The sequence below is a fragment of the Mustelus asterias genome, chromosome 7 (assembly GCF_964213995.1).
Source record: "Mustelus asterias chromosome 7, sMusAst1.hap1.1, whole genome shotgun sequence".
Lineage (NCBI taxonomy): Eukaryota > Metazoa > Chordata > Chondrichthyes > Carcharhiniformes > Triakidae > Mustelus > Mustelus asterias.
In genome coordinates this window covers 99,836,786-99,855,045 of record NC_135807.1, presented here as the reverse complement: position 1 = coordinate 99,855,045, position 18,260 = coordinate 99,836,786, and the positions used below count along the sequence as shown (strand labels likewise).

The window sequence follows — 18,260 nt, the reverse complement described above, 5'->3', positions numbered from 1 at the left end:
GGATGTACACGATGGAGTACATTTATTCTCTAATAGTCAGCACAAGACTGGCTCGGAAAGCTGCACCCAGAGTCACCTGATCTGTTCTCTTAAAGGGGCATAGCCCAACATAAGACCATAAGAGACAAGAGCAGAATTAGGCCATTTGTCCCATCTAAATTTGCTCTGCCATTCGAGTATGGCTGATAAGTTTCTCAACACCATTCTCTCACCCTTTTCCCCAACCTTTGGTCCCCTTACCAATCAAGTATTCTATCATCTAGGTGAAAATACAAAATTTTCAGGCTGATGGAGATTTAAATCTAGCAGCAGTCAGCTGAAGCAGGCCTAAAACCTTCCAGAGACAAATGTGGAATCAGGAGAATGCAAAATGTCTTAAAATACACTCAATGACCTGGCCTCCACAACCTTCTATGGCAATGAATGCCATAGATTCACCACCCTCTGGCTGAAGAAATTCTTCCTCATTTTGGTTCTAAAAGGGTCTCCCTTTACTGAGGCTGTGCCCTTGGATCCTAGTCTCCCCTACTAATGGAAACATCTTCCCCAAGTTCCCTTTACCCAGGCCTTTCAGTATTCTGTAAGTTTCAATGAGATCTCCCCTCATCCTTCTAAACTCCATCGTGTACAGACTCAGAGTCCTCAAACACTCCTCATACAATCAAGCTTTTCATTCCCAGGAGCATTCTTGTGAACCTTCTCTGGAACCTCTCCAGCACATCCATCCTTATATACAGGGCTCAAAATTCATTCCTCTAAAATCCAATGAGTGCCCAACCTACTAATCTCACCTCACATGAAAATCCTTCCATACCCAGGTGACCCCTTCTCTCGACTGCCTCCAATGCCAGCATACTTCCCTTAGATAAAGGGACCAAAATGGTTCACAATATTGCAGGTGTGGTCCAACTAGAGCCTTGTATAGGTTTAGCAAGACTTACCTACTTTTATACTCCATTCCCTTTGAAATAAAGGCCAACATTCATTTGCTTTCCCTATTATCTGCTGAACTTGCATGCTATCTTTTTGAGATATGCACAAGGACCACCCCCCACTCCCTCTGTGCTGCAGTTTTCTGCAGTCTTTCTCCATTTAAATAACATTCAGCTCCTTTATTCTTCTACCAGAGTACATAACTTTCCTTTTCCTACATTGTATTCCATTTGCCAAGTTTTTACCCACTTAACCTGTTCATATCCCTCTATAGACCTTTTGTCTCATCATCCCCACTTGGTTTCCCACCTATTTTTGTGCCATCTGCAAACTTGGACCAGGGAAATGAATGTATTAATGCCAAGTCAAGGGTTGATCTCCTGGCTTGATCGTAATGGTAGAGTAGGGGGTAGGCTGGACTAAGAGGTGACAGATTATAGTTTAATACAATTCTGCTGCTTATGATGCACAGCACCTCATGGATTTCCAGCACTGATTTGCTAAATCTGTTCAAAATCTATCCCATTTAGCACAGTAGTATATTCCATTTGTCTTCCTAATTATATCTGCAGGCTATCTTTGTGATTCATGTAGTCTCGATTTAAATATTATACTTTTGATTCTTCCCACCACAGTGGGCAACTTCACATTTTTCTACATTATACTCCATCTGCCAAAGTTTTATCCACTCACGGAACCTATATACATCTCTTTGCAGACTTTTTGTATCCTCCTCAACTTGCTTTCCCACCTTTGTATTGTTAGCAAATATGGCTACAAAACCCTCTTGTCCTTTCGTATCAGAACTTCAGTATGTATACATTGTAAGAATTCCTATTATTCTAAGTCTGCATTCAATATTTACTGAACATAAGGTTAATTGCTTTTACAAATTCAAATAACCATATGATTAAATGTACATTAATGCAAATTCTAAATAGTTTGAGGCCCTAGCAATGAACCCTGTAGCACTCCATGAGTTACAACCTGAAAATTGCTCACTGTTTTCCATTGGCTAGCCAATCCTCACTCCACTCTAATACATCACCCCAATACCAGGAATTTGAGGTCACCCTTCATGTGACATCTTATCGAAAATCCTTTATCTAGCCAGTTTGTTACATCCTCAGAACTTTAATAAATTTGTCAAACACAAATTTTCCTTTCATAAAGCCATGTTGACTCTGCCCAATTGCTACTACCTCCCTAATGGATTCTAGCATTTTCCAAATGACATGTCAAATGAACTGGCCTATAGTATCTCGGCTTCTGTCTCTCTTCTATCTTGAAGAGGCGTTACATTTCGGTTTTCCAATCTGCTGAGTCCTTCCCAGCATCTAGGGAATTTTCGAAGGTTACAACCAAGGGATTCACCAATTCTGCAGCCAGTTCTTTTAAGACACTAGAATGCAGGCCATCATCTCCAGGGGAAATGTCAGGCTCTAGTCCTGGTAGTTTTCCTAGCAAGATACTCCCCTCCCTTCTGCACCTTGATTTTCCACTATTCTTCAAATGCTGTGTATGTTCTACCACAAAGACAGATCTAAAATACTTTAAGTCTGTCATTTCCTTGTCTCCCATTATTAATTCACTAGTCTCATTCTCTAAGAGACTAATGTTTATTTTTGCTAGTCAACCTCTTTTCATACACTTGTCAAAGCTCTTGTTAATACTCTTATTCCAATTCTCTATTTTGTCTTGAAGTCATCTTTTGCTGGTTTCTAATTTTCTTCCCCCAATCTTCTGGCCTGTCACTTCTCTTGGCAGCAATGTGCATCTTTTCTCTCAATTTGATCCCATCCTTAACTTCCTTCTGAGCCATCTTTCTAAGAGTCTTTCCCAAAGGAATACATCTTTGGTGAAAGTTCCTTAATTGTCTGTACTTATCTTTTAACCTATTTTTCCAGTTTACTTTAGCTAACTTTGTCTACATATCTATAGAACTGCCTTTAAGGCACCAGTTTCAGACCAAGGTTCCTCACCTTCAAACGAAGTGCGAATTTTTATCACGTCATGATCACTCCCACCTAGAAGATTTTTTAACTGAGATCATTAATAAATTCTATTGCATTATACATTACCAGGTCTCAAACAACCTGTTGGCTCCACAAAACATTGGTCGAAGAAACTGTCTGTAAACTCATCCTCAACACGACCTTTGCCAAAATGATTTGTCCACTCAAGATGATTTAAGGTCAACCACAGTACCTTTCATACAAGTCCCCAATATTTCTTGATTTATAAAATCGGTCCTACATGGCAGCTACTGTAAAGAGGCCGATAAACTACTCCCACAAGTAAATCCTTACCCTGCTATTTCTTATCACCATCCAAACTGATTCTACGTCTTGATCTGCCAAACCAAGGTCATTTTCCTCTACTGCACTCACCTCATCATTTATTAAGAGCTATCCAACCTCCTTTCCTATCTTTGAGATGTCACATACCCTTGACTATTCAGTCCACGGAATTGTTCAGGTTTCAATCTCGTATCCCCACAACACGTGACAATCATGTCAAACAGCATGAGCATGTGACAGAGCTAAGCCATCCCACAATCAACTAATATCTAAGCTCTGTAGCCCTGCCACATCTAGTCATGCTGTGGAGATGCCAACATTGGACTGGGGTGGGCACAGTAAGTCTTACAACACCAGATTAAAGTCCAACAGGTTTATTTGGAATCGAGCTTTCAGACACTGCACCATCAAATGAGTGGAGGTAGGTTCACAAACATGGTATATATAGGCAAAGACACAATTGCAAGATAATTACAGATTGGAACGTGAAGAATGGTTGGAATGGAAGTCTTTACAGGTACAAACAGTATGCATGGAGAGAAGGATAATCACAGGTTAAAGAGATGTGAATTGTCTCAAGCCAAGACAGTATGGTGGGGGTTACATGAAGCCAAGATCCTGGTTGAAGCTGTCCTCATGCATGACGAACTTGGCTATCAGCTTGGCGATTCTGCATGGTCGTGTGTCTTGAAAGCCACCTTGGAGAATGCTTACCCGAAGATCGGAGAATGAATGCCCTTGACTGCTGAAGTGTTCCGCGTCTGGAAGGGAACACTCCTGCCGGCGATTGTTGCACGGTGTTCATTCATCCGTTGTTGTAGTGTCTGTATGGTCTCGATGTACCTGCCTCAGGACATTCTTTTCTGCAGTGTATGAGGTAGACAATGTTGGCCAAGTCACTTGTGTGTACCGTGTACCTGGTGGTGATGTTCTCACATATGATGGTGGTATCCATGTCGATGTTTAAGCCTCTTGGTTGCTGTGAAGTCAAAGAGACGAGTTCTGGTTCTTCATAATACCTTTATTTCTTTGATTGAACTTCACACACAATAGTAGTGCCACCTGTGGCCCCTTTATACATCAGTGACTTCAATTGAATAATTGACATCAAATTAGGACTTAGTTGGAAGGTCTGTTAGCCCATTCTTAACAGTCTCCCCTTCCTTGGGGGGAAAAAATATTTTGATGAATATGGGTTTTCCATAGAAAAACAGAAAACACAATTCCCCTTCCTTTTTCAAATACATTTCTTAAAAAAACATACATTCACAGAACGATACGCCCTTCTTTAATAATGTCCAAACATTTCTTTGAACTAGCCCGTTAGTAAAATAATCTGATAGCTACTATCAACCCATTTAATTTTTGATATTTCTCTTTTGTCCAGCATCTACTTTAAGCTGGTTATGTCGATCCTCAATCTTTTCTCATTTACACTTTGTGGAATGTACATTTTCCCCATAGGGATTTGTCAATGTGACATTCAATGGGAATTTTACCCGAATCCCCCAACCCCAAAATTTCTATTAATATCTGGGATATATAAAAGACCGTGTGGACTGCATCTACAAGACTTAGTGTCTCGGCAGCCAATGTGCTTTTTATCACTCTCATTTTTTGTTTCCCACACAAGGAGGGCAACATTTTTCACCAAAAAAATAAAACCACCCGTGCTTGAGAACCCATCACATAAATTGGCATAGGAAGCATCACTATAAACTACAAGTTTCAGGTGCCTAAGATCACCCAAAAACAGGAACCTCAAAACACACTCCTGCATTTTTAGTTTGGCCAACGTTTTGTTTACTCTCATTATGTCTTCTACTGTAGGATCATTCATTTTCGTACTCAACTCTAGGACATCAAAATTAACGTCCGGTCTAGTCTATATCTAGCCAATTCAGTTGCCCAATCAAACTTCAAAGTTCCTCTTTTTCTGTCTTCTAAACCACTGTGTCCTACCACGACTAATTGCTATTGGGCTGATACTCTCCAGATAAGATTGCTGACGTAAAAAGTGACACCTGACTCGGTCTGTCTGATTTCCAGCCCATTATATTTGAAAGCCCCTGAAGCCTGACTTCCAACCCGGAATTCCTTCCTCAGCCTAGAGATGACTATTGCTTCGAATTCACTACTACCACCGCACACAAAAAACAGTGACATGCCTCACGAAGATACCAAAAAGATTTCCTTCCTAGTGCCAGTAAAATATCGCAGGATCTGCTTTCCACTAGCAACAGCTTAACTTTAACAAAACTGAGCTTATTGGAAAATACCGAACTCTAGATGCATCATTTAGCCCATATTCCGATACCTTGTCAAGTTATGCCCCCTTTCCCACCTGATCTCTCATTCTGTACTACCACTGCTTGACCTTTCCCTCCTGCTGTGGGATGTTCTTTCAATAATTCGCGATCTCGTTCACCAATCGGACTTACTATCTGAACTGGGGCTACGTTTCTGTGCCCTCCATTTTTGAACTTAGTGTTCCCAATCCGTGGCTTGGCATCCTCCGCTGTATTCTGTACATTCAACCGATGTTTATACTTTCCAGTGGCCTTCCCTGCTCTACTAATGACAGTTGCATCCTTCCATTGATTGGACCCTTCAGGCAAGTATGTCACCTTTGTACCAACTTTAGGCAGTTGTCATTTCGGAAAAATGGCCTGTTCTAGTTCATCAGAAGTATTGTGTTCCTCTACAGGTACTCTGTCTATTTCAGTTAACTGGTCCTCAATTCTGTAACATGCGAGTATCAGATGACCCTAGTTCCTCAGTGTTCATCTACTCTAAATTTGCAAATTTGTAATCTGTACCCATTATCCTTGATGAATGTACCTTAACAGTCTGATTACCATGTTGCAAAACAATTGTTTTGCCATCTATGCATATAGCCTTTCCTGCGCCCTTCCATTCATTAAAATTGTCTTTCATAGAATACCTTCTTCATAAAATATCTTTATTTCTTCGATCCAACTTCACACACAATTCTCCACCACCCAATAGTGCCACCTGTGGCCCCTTTATATATCAGTGACTTCTATTGAAAATTGACATCAAATTAACCAAAACCAATTAATCCATTCCTAACATTGATTATCCAGCACATCTTAGGGGCTGCCGTTGCAGAGTTGTGTGGTGTCGTGGTCGCTGAAGCCTGAAGGCTGGGTAGTTTGCTGCGAACAATGGTCTGTTTGAGGTTGGGCAGTTGTTTGAAGGCAAGTAGAGGGGATGGCCTTGGTGAGATGTTCGTCGTCATCGACGACATGTTGAGGGCTCTGAAGATGTCGTAGTTTCTCCACTCTGGGGAAGTACTGGATGACGAAGGATACTCTGTCGGTCATGTCCCGTGTTAGTCTTCTGAGGGGGACAGTGCAGTTTTATCACTGTGGCATGTCAGAACTCAGAAACCCTACAGTACAGAAAGAGGCCATTCGGCCCATCGAGTCTACACCAACCACAATCCCACCCAGGCCCTACCCCCATATCCCTACATATTTACCCACTAATCCCTCTAACCCACGCATCTCAGGACACTAAGGGCAATTTTTTTTTTAGCATGGCCAATCAACCTAACCCACACATCTTTGGACTGTGGGAGGAAACCGGAGCACCCGGAGGAAACCCACGCAGACACGAGGAGGATGTGCAAACTCCACACAGACAGTGACCCAAGTCAGGAATCAAACCCAGGTCCCTGGAGCTGTGAAGCAGCAGTGCTAACCACTGTGCTACTGTGCCGCCCGTCACTGTCGATGAGTCGAGCGCCATATCCTGTTCTTACAGGGCGTTTCAGGATACCCTCGATTCAGTCAGAGCGGTTCTCACACAGGGTCCTGTTGCCTGATATGATGGGATGGCCGGGTTTGTCTGTTTTGTGCATTTTCAGGAGGCAGTAGAGGATTTCCAACACGGGGAGTATGTGGGATGAATGGTGGTGAACAATTAAACAGTTTAAGGAGTCATCACAAATATCCCCAATCTCAAAAGATCGCAAAGACTGGAGCATTTGCAACCATCTTCAGCCAAAAGAGCCAAGTAGATGATCAATTGCAGCTTTCTCCCGAGGTTCTCATCAGCGATTTTGATTCACTCCAAATGAATGCACCAGATACAGCAAAGACAATGAGCCCTGACAACATTTGGCCATAGTACTGAAGGTTTCTGATGCATTACTAGCTGCACCCCTAGATAAGCTGTACTAGTACAGCTACAACACATGGCACTTACCCAATGTTGAAAATTGTCTAGGTACATGCTGTCCACAAAGGACAAATCCAATCCAGTCAATTACTACCCCATCAGTCTACTCTTGCTCATCAGCAAAATGATGCAAATGTGGCTGAGTGCTATCAAGTGGCATTCACAAAAAAAACACGATCATTTGATTTAATGTTTCATTATTTCAGGCAGTATCCCTTTAAGAGGCTGTCCCTCAGTTTAATTGATATTTATCTTCAAATAAGCAGCAGCCCTGGCAACAACCCTAAAATCAATAGGAATCAAGGGAAAACTCTCCACTAGTTGCAGTCATATTTAGCACGAAGAAAGATGGTTGTGGTTGTTGGGGATCAATCATAGCCACAGGACATTGGGGTAATGTCCTAGGTCCAATGACCTTCCCTCAACCCTAATTAACTGAAGGACAGAAAGCAGAGAGCTGTGGTAGATGGGGTTTTTTTCGGACTGGAAGGTGATAGACATTGGTATTTCCCACGGGTCAGTGCCAGGACCATTGCTTTTTTGCGATGACTTGGATCTTGGAAGGTAGTAAAGTTTCAAAATTTGATGATTATACAAAACTTGTGTAGCAAACAGTGAGATGATACAAATTGCCTGCAACTGGACAGAAAGGTCAACAGAATGGGCAGACAAGTGGCAGATGGAATTCAATACCGAGAAGCATTTTGGCAGAATGGATAGTGAGGCACAACACAGGCTTCAGGTTTTAAAGAGCATGCAGGAACAAAAGGACATTTGAAAGTGGCAAGACATATTCAGAGACTGGTTAGAAAAACATACAGGACCTGCAGTTTTATAAATAGAGGCATCAAGTATAAAAGCAGGGACGTTATGCTAAATCATATAGAGTTCTGCTCAGGGCCTAACTAGATTGTGTCCAGTTCTGCTTACCACACCATCCTCGACAGGGGTCAGAACGGTTCCATAGAAATGTTACTTATAAAATTAGGTTGGAAAGACTGCTGTTGTTCTTCTTGGAGCAAAGGAGATCGAAGGGAGATTTAACAGGGATGTACAGAAAATGACTGGCTTTATGAAGGTAGACGAAGAAAAACTTTCCCCATTAGCTGATGGGGTAAGGACTAGGAGCCACGAATTTAGGGCAAGAGATTCAGAGGGATTGAGGGGAAGAACATTTTTACACAGTGAGTGGTAATGACCTAGAACACACGGCCCACGACGGTGATGGAAGCAGAAACAAATCAACAATTTTAAAAAGTAATTGGATAGGCATTTGGAGAGAATAAATTTGCGGGGCTTCGGTGATAGATTGAAGAAATGAGACTGGATTGTTTTGTGGGGAGCTGGCTTGAACCAGATTATCCAAATGGCCTCTGTCTTTGTGTAAACTATTCTATCTTAGCCATATACAAGATGCACTGCAGCAATTCATGCAGCCTGGGTTGACAGCAATTTACAAACTCTTGACCTTTACTCCAAAAGGACACGGGCAGGAAACACCACCACCTGCAAGCTCCTCTCCAAGCCACACCATTCTGACAATCCTTCACTTCACTGGCTCATAATCCTGGAGCTTCATCCCTATCAGCACTGTGGGTGTATCTACACCAGATGAATTATAATAGTTCCAGAGAGTAGTCCAACACCATCTTTTCAATATCAATTAAGGAATGGACAACAAATGCAGTACCTGCATCCCATGAAAAAATAAATAAAGGTTCTAAGGAGCAAAGTGGAGAGGATTAGGGAATGAATTTCAGAGCTTAGTTTCTGCACAGCATGCCACCAATAGAGTGATTAAAATTATGGATGCTCAAGAGGTCAGAATTAGAGTACAGGAGATATTTCAGGGTTGTAGGAGATGAGAGAGAGAGGGAAGAGCAAGACCAAACGATTTGAAGACAAGGATGAAAATTTTAAAATTGTGTTGCATTATAGAAACCCAATGAACATCAACTAGGACAAGTGTAACACAGAACATGAGCAGGAGAGCTATGGATGACTTCGGGGGATTTATGGATGTAGAACATGGGACATTGACTGGGAGTGCATTGGAATTGTGAAGTCTAAAGATAAAAGGATGGGAAAGATTTCAGCGGGCAGAAGAGCTGAGGCAATGGCAGAGTGGAGCAATGTTATGTAGTTGGAAAAAGCAGTCCTAATGATGGTGCAATTTGTAGTAGGAAGCTCATCTCAAGTCAAAAATGACATTAAAGTTGTAAACAATCTACTTCAGCCTCAGTGGGATGGTGGCAGTCAATTGGGACTGAAAACAATAGCCTATACACAAGAAATAAGTAGTAAAAATAGATACTTGGGGCACAACTAGAGGTTGTGGTGTGGGAACAGGAAAATAAGGCATTGCAGGTGATTCTCTGGCTACAACTGGATAGATAAGAAAGTAACTAGCAAGTCTGGATAGATAAGAATGGAACTCGCAAGTACAAATCCAGCCAACAGAAGAAAAAGGGGTGATTTAGAGAATAGTATGGCTAAGCATATCAAAGGCTGTAGGCAGCTCAAGAAGGACAAGGGGGTGACAGGCACATCACAGGAAAGGCATGAGTTGATTGGTTGGTGAATATTGCTGTTTTTCCTTTCTCCAAAGCTAAGGATAGAGTTTAAACAGCTGGGGAAATTAAAACCATTAAAAATGTAAGTACAACATTCAGCTAACTTCTCTATATGGAGATGACGCCAACAAAAGTGATGTCTTATTTTTGGGGGAGTATTAGAGGTTTATCTAATAAGTAGAGGAATGGCAGAGCAGTTCCAAACTCTAGAGTGCACATCTTATGCTAGTTGGGAACTATAGGACGTTGCCCAGGCCCTGAATAACTATATGTGCAGAAAACGTGCAGCATTTTGAGTTCTGGGTTTTTTGAACTTGAATAGCAGATGACATCACTGCGATGCATGAGAGGTTGAGGGTTTTATAGATAGCATGCTTACAGATCTGGTCAGGTTTAAGGGTATACAACAGGGAGAGGAAATGCATGACCACCAGATAGATGAACAGAAACAGGTGCACATCTCAATTTCCAATCAATAATCAGTTTTGAGTAATGATGGAAGTGATGGTTCATCTAGGGAGTGCAGCCAGAGCCACGTCTCTGGCACCACATAGCTTAACTATGATGTGTGTCTGTGGGGGTTAGGCAAGAGTGGGAAAGCCATTTCAATGAGATTCAATTGCTGGGGGCTTCTGCGGTCATCACCATGAATTTAGGATGGTTATGTTGCCTCAACGGTGCCAGCGTAAAGGCTGTCACTGGCCAGCTGCAGAGCACAGAACAGTCAGCAGATGAGTTCCACATAGGCAGAAAGAGGGATGTGGTCCTGCACTCAGAATTTAGGGAGCTCGGGAGGAAATTAGCAAGACTTCAGAAGTACTAACCTTTGGATTACTCCCAGCTTCATCCATGATGATAGAAATAGGAGGATGAAACACATGAACATATAGCTGGAAAGATGGCAGGAGGGCTTTAAACTGCTGCGACATTGGGATCTGCATAGGCTGGATGGGTTGCACCTAAACAGAACCAGGACTGGCATTTTGCAGGGCGTTTGCTAGTGCTATTGGAGAAAGATTTAAACTAACTTGGCAGGGGTGTGGGAACCAGGAGGTATGAGAGAGGAACATCAAGGTGCACAGAATACTAGCAGACAAATAACACGAGTAGGAAATAGTAAGGGAGAAATATTTAAAGTCTAAATTTGTGCAGGTGTGCAAATGTGAAGAATGTGGTAAACAAGATTGGTGAATTACAGATGCAGATTGTCATGTGGAAACATCTTCCATTCGCTGGAGGAAACATCTTCCGTTCGCTGGAAATACATTGGGGGGTCCCACAGAAGGTCCCATGCAGACCTTGCCTGGGAATTGCCCAGGAAGCTTCAACTTCCATTACGCTGCTATCCTTCAGGAACCCACTGAAACTCCAATTTAATGTTGAGAAACTTCAGATGGTTCTAACTCACCAGCATGCCTCCCCTCGCCAACCACCACTACCCTCCCTCGCTGACCTTCCCTCTCACCTGACCCCCTCCTCCATACCTGCTGCCACCCCTCCCCGACCCACTCTCTCTCCCCGCCCTAGCTGTGGCCGTCTTTTTGTTGGACATGGGGAACATTCCTTATTCCAGGCCTACTTAGGCCTCCTTCCCCATACAGCGAAGATTGTATATTGGTGCCGCTTCCTGTTCTTGCCCAGAATTGGAAAAACTCAATTTTGTTTCCAATTTCCACCCTTTTACTTGACATGATCCATCTCTGAAATGTCATCTCTATATCGAGAAGTTAGCTGAGCGTTGTACTTAAATTAACATTGTTAATCTCCCATGAAAATTCAATAAATTGGCATGCTTTTTGCTGGTTATATATTTTTTGAAAACGTAGGCTGCTCAAAAGGTAGAGACAGTTTGATTGTGTTAATAGAACTAATGCTTATGTTGATAAGCCTACTCACAAAATGAAGGTAATAGGGTTTGACTTCTGAAGGAGAGAGTTCAGATGAGGGAAGATCAAAAGCAAAAACAGCATTTATGAAGAATTCAACCTGTGCAAGGGTAGCTGATTGAAACCTTAGCAAATAGCAGAAATAGCTGTTTTAAATCCCAGCTAGCTGTCTGTGAAGAAAGTCTGCCTCGAAAAGCCATTGTTCTGTTCTACCTCAAAAACAGCCCCAAAGAGATACAACTGCCCAATGTGGTAAATATTACTGGATTTTGTTTATCGTTTTTAAAAACCTACAAGCTGTTGTGAATTGTGGAAGTTTGGGGAGAATTAGCTCCGAAGGTCGTGAAATAAAGGTGTTTGGAACCAATTTAAGTTAGTAATACTGTGTATAGCCTTTGCTTTCATTAAGTGTACTTTTAATTGACGTTGTTTAGAATCATAGAATCCCTACAGTGCAGAAGGAGGCCATTGGTCCATCAAGTCTGCGCCGACTCTGAGCATCCCACCCAAGCCCTATCCGTGTAACCCTACGTATTAACTCTGCTAGTCCCCCTAACCTACACATCTTTGGACACTAAGGAGCAATTTAACATGGCCAATCCACCCAACCTGCACATCTTTGGACTGTGGGAGGAAACCGGAACACCCAAGGAAACCCACACAGACACAGAGTGTGTGCAAATGCTACACAGACAGTGACCCAAGGCCAAAATTGAACCCAGGACCCTAGCACTGAGAGGCAACAATGCTAACCACTGTGCCACCATGTTGTTTAATGTATACTTCTAACTGATTTTGTTGTTTAATAAACATTTATTTTATTTAAAATCGTCACAAAATGTCTGGGACATCATTTTCTGTATTTTGAACCTTTCCTCACATTATAAAATACAGCTGAGGGCAGTTATTTCAAATTTCCCTTCTGGGATTTGGAGTAACCAGACATTTACCATCGGCAATGTTAACGCACTTCCCTTCCGTTTTTTTTCTCTGTCTCCATTTCTGAGAATAGGCTGTATACCAATATACATTAAAAGCCCACCAACTTTGATTACATTTCTTCACATCCTGCCTCCTGTAAAAACTTCATTCCATTCTCCCAATTTGTCCATCACATCCGTTCTGATGATGCTACTTTCCACAACAGTGTTTCTGATGATTTTCTTTTTCTTCAACTGGGGATTTCCTCCCTCTGTGGTTGACAGGGCCCTCAACTTTGTCAGATCCATTTTCCATACTTCTGTCCTCCCCTTTCCCACCTCACCCAGAACCATGTTAGGGATCCCCTTGTACTTGCCTTCACATTCAAAGAAATATCCTCCAGCACTCCGCTACCACAACTAAACGCCCCTCTCAGAAGGGGCCGTTACCTCCACAACACCCTGATCCGCTCCTCTTGCACCCCGACATCTCATCCGCTTCCCACGCAAACCCAAGAAGTCCTTTTACCTCCCCTCACTGTCAAAGGACCCAGATGAAACAGCAATTTACTTGTACTTCTCATTTAGTACACTGTATTTGCTACTCACAATATGGTCTCCTCTACTTTGGAGCCAAACAGACCAGTAACCAACCACTTTGCAGAACACCGCCACTCAGTTCAAAGTATGACTCCAACCTTCCAGTTGCTTGCCATTTTAAAATCATTACCTTGCTCCCATTGCAGTGAAGCTTAACGCAAGCTTGAAGAACAACAATTCATCTTCTGATTCTGCACTTTGCAGCCTTTTGGACTCATTGAGTTCAACAACTTCAAACCACGAACTTTGTCCTCCTGTTTGATTCTTGCCCCCTGTACCTTGTTTTCACGATTTTGCTTTCAGAGAGAGCTGTTCATTATTCAGCTATTAACATTCACTTTAGACCAATTCTTTGTTCTTTACTGCAACCATTGTTCCATGGCATCTTCATTATTCAATCTCTCCCACCCTCAAACCTACCACAGACCTTCACCTTTGTTCCACCTACCCTCCCCCTTTAGCTCCAAAGATCAGTCATTACTAATCTTTTGAACCCCCTTTTAATCTTAACCAAACCTTTGTTACTTTATCAAAATTTCAGCCAAGCCATTATAAAGGCCGGCGACTGACCTCAATACCTAAGCACTGATACAATGAGTACCCACGTACAAAGAAGGTTAATTGATGAATATCACTAAAAAATAGAAAATGTTGTTTTCTGTTTTCCCAAGCAAATAAAGATATGTAGGACCATCAGCCAAAGTCATGATTAAGTTTCTTTGTCTTCAGTTTATAACCACAGAAAAGGTAGGTAACAGGATCTGGAAAGGGAATTGGAGTGTTCTATACATAATTATGTAATACCTTTTGTGACCAAATACCAAAAACTTGAAGGTAAACAAAACTCAGGCTGGATAAGATACATTTGAGGATTCTTAAGAAAACAAATTAAAAAGGCTTTGGCATAAATGTTCCAGAAATCACAATACTGAAGCGACGACTGGGGCAAAAGACATTAATGCCCATGGCTAATTTTGAAAAAAAGTTTTTAAAAAGTGACTCAGAAAAATAGACAAATAAATTTGATACCAAAAGTGGGTAAAGTTATGGGCCCCTTAAAAGGTAAGATCATGGGCAATTTGGATAGGAATAAAGTGTTAAAAAAAGTCAATATGATTCACGACAGGGAGGTCCTCTCAATCTAACTCAGTGGGGTTATCCCAGGGTTCTTTTTTGTGATCTCTTACTTAACTCAATTGTTTAAAGAATCAATAGCTAGAATTCACAAGCACTATATCTAAATTTACAGATGATTCAAGGTGAACTACAAAGCTGACCAGGATAAGCTTCAGGACATTTTGAATATACATGGGATTTGAGCAGACAAAGTAGCAGATGAAATTCAATGTAGAGAAGTCCCTTATGTGAAGACAAAGCATTCCAGCAACAAGTTAAATAAAACCAAATGCACACAAAATGAAATAACTCTTGGGATCCTACGTGAGTAGGATAAATAATAAACTGCAATCATTGTTCGGTATAAATAATACTGAAACTATTACGTCAATGCCTACAGCCAATGAGTAAAGATATTTTAAAAGGCCAATACGGAGTCAAAATAGTGAGGTCATCCAACCACTCCATACATTCCTGGTGTGACTGCAGTTAGAATACTATACAGTTCTGGTTGCATGAGTATATAAAAAAATATGATGGCTATTCAAAGGATACGGAAGAGAACAACCATGGTGACTGAAGGATTGGAAGGATGGGATCATTCAGCAATTATGGGCACGAATTAACTGGAAGGGAGAAGCTCGAGATGTGTTTTGGTTCTTCTTTTAGGATTCTTACATGACTAAAGAATGTGGACTACGGCAACTTATCACTGTCCAAACTAGTAGAATCTATAGACACAGCCTGAACCTGAAAATGAGTAAATGAGGGGTGCTAAAATATACAGATTTTAAAAATATATACAGTTCACAGCTAGTGCCTATTGCACTAAATTCCCATTCTCAACTCTGCTGCTGTGGAATCTCTTAAGCAGATGCCAAATGGTTAGCCACAGGAGACAGGTTCAGGCCAAATCAGCCACAATTTAATTGAATGCCATCAAAGAGCTAAATGCCAACTCATTCCTAGGCAGCTTAGAAAAGAAATACAAGTTTAGCTGACTAATTGCCACTTATCTCCCCATTGTACCGATGCATTCATAGTTTCCCCTCACCATCACCTTCTTCAGATTTCATATGCAAGGAAAATCACAAGGTTCACTAAAGGAGGAGGCAAGACATACTTATGTCCATTAGTACTGGCAAACCGTTCTGTCTTCATTTCAAAGGTGCACAGGTCATCTGTACGAAAACAAAGTGGCTGAGTATAAAGGCAAAGAAGCAAGTGACAAAATACGGAAAGCCAAAAACACAAGTGCAGTTTTGCCTTACTCAACAAGTCAGCTTTAATTCTGGGTGGATGGGGTGGTCAAAATCTTTATTACATAGCATCATACATGCAAGTCAAAATATATCCTAGGTCCAGGACACAAACACACTGACCTCCTCTTCACCACCTTCCCCAATCACATCAAGAGCTATGGTGGATTAGAAATAAATTGTAGGTAACTTCAATTACTGGATACAAGAGTACAAAACTATCAGTGTTTTTAAAAATGTAGAAATGGAAATACATTTGAACCGCCCATTCAAACAAAACAAAGAACAAGGGCAATGTCGCATAGTAATTTCGTGAAGTCTCTGTAGGTGTGGCTTAAGACGTAAAAATACGCAGGTAGATCTTAAATGCTGAAGATTCATTCAAACTGCAATCATTGTTCGGTATAAATAAATCGCTGATATTTACAATAAACAAGACTGCACACACCTTAAGCAGATAAGGCGTCTGGGAGCAATAACAATGCAGCAAACATTTGTTTTACAATCAGCCGTTTCCCTTTTTAAAACGCCGCTCAGCAGTTCTCGTGCCCAGAAAACGAGGTGCGAGTTCGAGCACAATACACCTAATTCTCCCTCTTTATATGATTTCGCTGCAAGCCCCCCCTTGGTGACTGCCCAGCTGTTTTATTGAGGCTGGGCCCGTTGCTCGCTCTCTGCCGGAGCTGCCGCCTGCAGCGCCCGGTGAGGAAGAGGGAGCTGACTGCATCAGCTCATCCGTCAGCACAGGCCACGGCCAACCCAACCCCCCCGATTCCTATCCCCATCATCCCGCTCCACTGTCCCAAAGGTAGTTCACAGCGGGGACAAGCCCGGCCTCGCCTCGCCTCACCTCAAAGCGGCCGCGGGTGAGGCCATTCATGGCTCCAGCTCGAGCTCCGGCTCACGGCCGTTCCCGGATCCAACATGGACTCACCAACCGCCGCCTGACGTCACACCCTCCACACCAACAACATCGGCTTTTTTTTTTAAATGGCCGCTTTTACCCTGCACACCATCCCTCCCCTCATTGAAATAATAAAAACATCTTTCCAGCCAGCTCAGGGCGTTCCCCTTTAAACACTTTTTTTAAGTTTAGATGCCGGCGACGCCCCCCCCAACGCGCCTGACGTCATCGACCCGGGAATTCAGCGCGTGCGGTTTGTTTGGGTTCCTCTCAGTCTGCAGCTGCTGCACTGAGAGACTTTCTTTTGATTTGATTTATTATTGTCATATGTATTAGTATACAGTGAAAAGTATTGTTTCTTGCGCACTATACAGACAAAGCATACTGTACACAGAGAAGGAAAAGGTGCAGAATGTAGTGTTACAGTTATAACTAGGGTGCAGAGAAAGATCAACTTAATACAAGGTGGGTCCGTTCAAAAGTCTGATGGCAGCAAGGAAGAAGTTGTTCTCAAGTTGGTTGGTACCTGACCTCAGACTTTTGTATCTTTTTGCCGACGGAAGAAGGTAGAATATAGTATGTCCGGGGTGCGTGGGATCCTTGATTATGCTGGCTGCTTTTCCGAGGCAGCGGGAAGTGTCGACGGAGTCAAGGGATGGGAGGCTGGTTTGCGTGATGGACTGAGCTTTGTTCACGATCCTTTGTAGTTTTTGTGGTCTTGGACAGAACAGGAGCCATACCAAACTGTAATACAACCAGAAAGAATGCTTTCTATGGTGCATCTGTAAAAGTTGGTGGGAGTCATAGCGGACATGTCAAACTTCATTGTAGGTACATGTCCCAGTGGAGAAACAAAGGTCAAATGTTTTAAGTCTCACACTTCCTGGACATCTGCTCGCATCCCTTCTCCAATGGATCCTTTATTATTAAATAAAAACAGAAAATGATGCAAATATCCAACAAAAGCAAAAAATACAGTGGCTGTTGGAAATCTAAAGTTAAAAACAGGAAAATATCATAAACACTCAACAAATACGAGGTCGGAAACAGAGTTAACGTGATCTTTTATCAGAACTGGGAAAAGTTGGAAATGAGTTTTGATTTTGAGCAAGTGACAGGAATGGGATGGTGTCAAAAGAACAAAAAGGAAGGTCTGTGAATCCAGGAGAGGTTAAATGCCAAAAGGCTTCTTATGAAGACCAAAGGGAGTGATCATAGCACAAGTTGAGAAACAAACAGAGGGCAGGATTTTATGGTCTTGCTCATCCCGAAACCGTAAAATCCCCCCCTAGGTCAATGGACCTTTCAATGGTCCGCCCCTCGCCCGTTCTGATTCCTGTGGCGGGCAGGACAGTAAAATTCTGAGAAATGTGTCTACAGGAGGTGTGAATGGCAAGAATTTGGTGATCTATTGAAACATAAAATTTAAAAGGGGCTTGACAGGGTTGTTGCTAAGAGTGTGTCTGGAGAGGAATCGAGAAATGGAGCAATCTTTCAGAATAAGTACTTTTTAATTTAAGATTGAGATCAGGGGACTTTTTCTCCCAGGATTGTTAATCTTTG

General features: G+C 42.1%; 1 protein-coding gene across 2 annotated transcripts in view; it reads right to left on the bottom strand.

Annotated features, from left to right (window-relative positions):
* Positions 1–16,906, bottom strand: part of fbxl2 (F-box and leucine-rich repeat protein 2) — a 200,023-nt gene extending 183,117 nt beyond the window's left edge. Inside the window, exon 1 of one of the 2 annotated variants that reach the window (XM_078216569.1) lies at positions 16,644–16,906. In XM_078216569.1, coding sequence (XP_078072695.1) covers positions 16,644–16,673 — 30 coding nt within the window. In that variant the 5' untranslated portion in view covers positions 16,674–16,906. The remainder of the gene's footprint in view (positions 1–16,643) is intronic. The other variant, XM_078216568.1, reaches the window with a different exon arrangement.
* Positions 16,907–18,260: the final 1,354 nt, after the last annotated feature.